The 3,284-nt window shown below is 47.9% G+C and overlaps 1 protein-coding gene across 1 annotated transcript; it reads right to left on the bottom strand.

Annotated features, from left to right (window-relative positions):
* Positions 1-527: 527 nt before the first annotated feature.
* HOXC8 (homeobox C8) lies at positions 528-3,039 on the bottom strand. The gene is made up of 2 exons (XM_086965133.1): positions 2,469-3,039; positions 528-1,140 (listed from the first exon to the last, which is right to left on the bottom strand). The coding sequence occupies exons 1-2, from the start codon at positions 2,905-2,907 to the stop codon at positions 845-847; spliced, it is 735 nt and encodes a 244-aa protein (XP_086821259.1). The 5' UTR covers positions 2,908-3,039; the 3' UTR covers positions 528-844.
* Between the last annotated feature and the right edge of the window lie 245 nt (positions 3,040-3,284).

Here is a 3,284-nt window from a genome sequence, read left to right on the forward strand (position 1 = left end):
TGCCTACGTGGACAGAGCATACCACAGAGAATCACACCCTCAAATTCACAGGGCTTGTTCTCTCAGAGAGACATATTGTTCATTAATGTGACAGTTGATGTTGGCTCCTTCTGTTATCTTCCCTGTTTAGTCAAGTTATAGTCGAAAACGTGCGAGTTTCATTGTAACACTAAAAGTTATACTGACTGGATGCACATACATAGATAGGTGCGACAGACACAATACGTTAGAATGTGTATGTATATATGGGAGAAGGGGAGTGTAGATGGATGGATAGATAGATAGATAGATAGATAGATAGATAGATAGATAGATAGATAGATAGATAGATAGATCTGTCCCCTTCTCCCATTCAATCAATACTGTTAGCATGAAGCAGCTGTTGGCCTCCTCCTTCTCTCGCTCATCTGCGGAAGAAGTGAAAGAGGTGCAACAGAATCAAAACACTGATTTGTACTTGTTTTCAATTCCTAAACATCATGTGCAACTTGGCATAGCACTTGTATTGTCTTTGTTTTCTCTCTTCTGCTGGCCTATCACTGTTGATATCGCATGCCCAATATTTCCATCTGACCCACAAATAAGCAGGCTCCTTTAATGCAGCGTAAGTCCCGGGAAACTTCATAAAAAGGATTCGACTCCCAGGAAAGGTAGTTTCTTATGACTAAGTATCCATCCTTTGACATTTAAATGAACACAAATAAGGACGTCGTGGGCATGTCTCTATTTTCATTTGTCTGATGCAGTGGATGGGCCAAAAATGAAGCCACAGCAAAACAAATTTCATAATAAAGTAGGAAATGGAGCAAGAAACAACCAGTAACACACACATAAACATACAAGACTATTCCTTTGAGTCCTCCTTCTCCTCCTCCTGATCCTTCTCTTCCTCCTCGTTCGTCTCTTCCTCGGTCTTCTCCTCGTCCCTGGCTCCCGGCAGCTTGTCCTTGTTGTTCTCCTTTTTCCACTTCATCCTCCGGTTCTGGAACCAGATCTTGACCTGCCTCTCCGTGAGTCCCAGCGCGTGGGAGACCTCGATGCGGCGCTTCCGTGTCAAGTACGGGTTGAACAGGAACTCCTTCTCCAGCTCCAGGGTCTGGTACCGGCTGTAGGTCTGTCGGCCACTGCGCCTTCCGGGAGCTGCGGGGGGGACAAGAGAAACAACAGCAGTTTTTTTTAAGTTGTTAGGTTGCTGATTACCCTTTCTCAGCCTTCTTTTATACAGGGTCCCCATTCCTCTTCCCAGCCGTGCACCACGACAAGTGCCCTTATAAAACTAAACAGCTTCCTTTACTGCCACACTAATCAACTTTTACCATCTTGCCCCTCAGTGCCTTTCATCCCTGTGGATGGAGTCGTTTGGCTCCCAGATCATTCCCTTCTGGCCTCTTCTCTCGGGCACGTTTTATTGTGGTTTGTTGTGCCTTCCCTAACCTTTCAAAAATCAAAACAAAACTAGTTGAGAGGGGAAATCGAGAGGTCTCCGTGTTACGGGAAGTCTCTCATAGGAGGAAAATAAGTCTGGCGTGCACGTGTTTCTCGTGCTAACCACGGCATGCTGTTTAAAGAATGGCCAGAGCATACCTGTTTCACGTCCTAGCAAACGGGCCTCGGAAATGTAGTTCTTCAGACACTTGCTATAGAGACGAATGCATAAATCATGCCCAAACTTGCAGAGCATCACAAATCTGCAATTCAAAGCTTCTGTTGTGTGTGCCTTCTCGGGGTTTAAAGGACATGTCTGTCCTGACAACATTAAGAGTAGAATTTGGAGTCAGTCCTACAAAGACACTGAACTAGATAGAGACTCTTTTGGAAAAAAATATGCGCTGGGTGATTATGTGCGTTAAAAGTGCACAAGCAAGAGGAGCCTGCGCATACAACATTGCCTCATTTTCTGTCCACAAATCACTCTGAGTGTTGGGCACAGAGGCCGCGGAAGCTCTGTGCAAAGTTTCTCTGGTTAGTGCCTTGTAAAATGCGTTTGCAAGCCCGCGACCGGTTAGTGTAAATCACTCCAGCCCTGGCCCAATCGCGGGGAAACACCTAGATCTACTACATCTCTCTTTCACAGGGAGTCCCCCCTCTGCCGCGTTAACAAAGGCAACAACATCACAGCGTGCATTGCAACCAGCAATTTCCAAACAACCTCATGGGAGCTGTATCGAGTTTCTCTCCTCGAGGCAGAGTCATAAAAATAACTCCAACTTTATGGCAGGGAGGGCGACACGAGAAAAAAACAACTTTTAACTGAAATCACATACATTAACTTTCTTCTGAGAAGGGGAAGGGTCGCTCCAAGTCTAGTGGAACCCACACAGGGGCATTTGATTCTACTCTGAGTCCCAATCTATTAGTTTACTTTTTTCAAATTTAAAGCGGAAAGGATGCAGCATGCAGTATCAACAGAACAACAACAAGCAAGCAAGTGACATCACAATAATCCGTGCATATTTACGTATCCTAACCGTGTGGTCTCATCCACGGGAACATGAGGCTGGGAGACGAGGTTTGATTTAAGTGGCTCTGTCCGTCGCTAGTGTTACTGTTGGAGGACGATTTACAGTCAGGGTACTGAACCACGCTCGCCTCTTGCTGGCCACCATAAAGGGACTGCCGCGGAAGTGCCTCGTAGCCATAGAACTTGGAAGCGTCCCCGTGGCAGGTCAGGGCGCAGGGGTTCTGCTGATAGCCCGTGTTGGAGATGCCCGAGGTGGTCCCGTGATGGAAGAAGTCCTGAACGTGGTGGGACGGATGCTGGAAGCCCGGGCCCCCCGTGCCCGGGCCGTACACCAAGGCATGGCTCCTGCTAACACCTTGGGGGAAGCGGCAGTCGTAGTACGTGGGTTCCAGGGACTCGCCGCCTTTGTACTTGGAGAAGAGCGGATTTACAAAGTAGGAGCTCATGGCTGCAGCATGGACAGTGCGACCTGCCTGTCTCGCGCTCTCCGTCCCCCTCCCAAACCGAATCAGCAACTGGGCAGGGAGAAAAGCCAGGAAAATGATGAACAAAACACCCAGACGCTTTTAATTCGAGAAGCCCAGTGGTTTCTGCCCCCGGCTGTTCTTTAAAGTCCTTCAGTGTTGGTTTGTCTGTAACACGGCAGGATGTGAGCAGCCCCTCTTCACAGATGGATCATGGTGGCCGAGAGTGCAGGGCTCTTTAAAAAAAAATCTCAGTGCTGCCTCTTGGCTGCGCCTGTATCAGTCGGTAGGTAGAGCTGTGCTTCAGTTTCCCTTTTACTGCTCCTTGCCTGAGCACCACAGGCAAATTCCTCAAAATC

The sequence above is a fragment of the Lissotriton vulgaris genome, chromosome 1_1, assembly GCF_964263255.1.
Source record: "Lissotriton vulgaris chromosome 1_1, aLisVul1.2, whole genome shotgun sequence".
Lineage (NCBI taxonomy): Eukaryota > Metazoa > Chordata > Amphibia > Caudata > Salamandridae > Lissotriton > Lissotriton vulgaris.

Excerpts from the sequence above, each read along its gene's own strand:
- HOXC8 (XM_086965133.1), bottom strand. The coding sequence starts at position 2,907 with ATGAGCTCCTACTTTGTAAATCCGCTCTTCTCCAAGTACAAAGGCGGC. Across the intron at positions 1,141-2,468 it reads CCCGTGGATGAGACCACACG|CTCCCGGAAGGCGCAGTGGC; the intron begins GTTAGGATACGT and ends TCCCCCCCGCAG.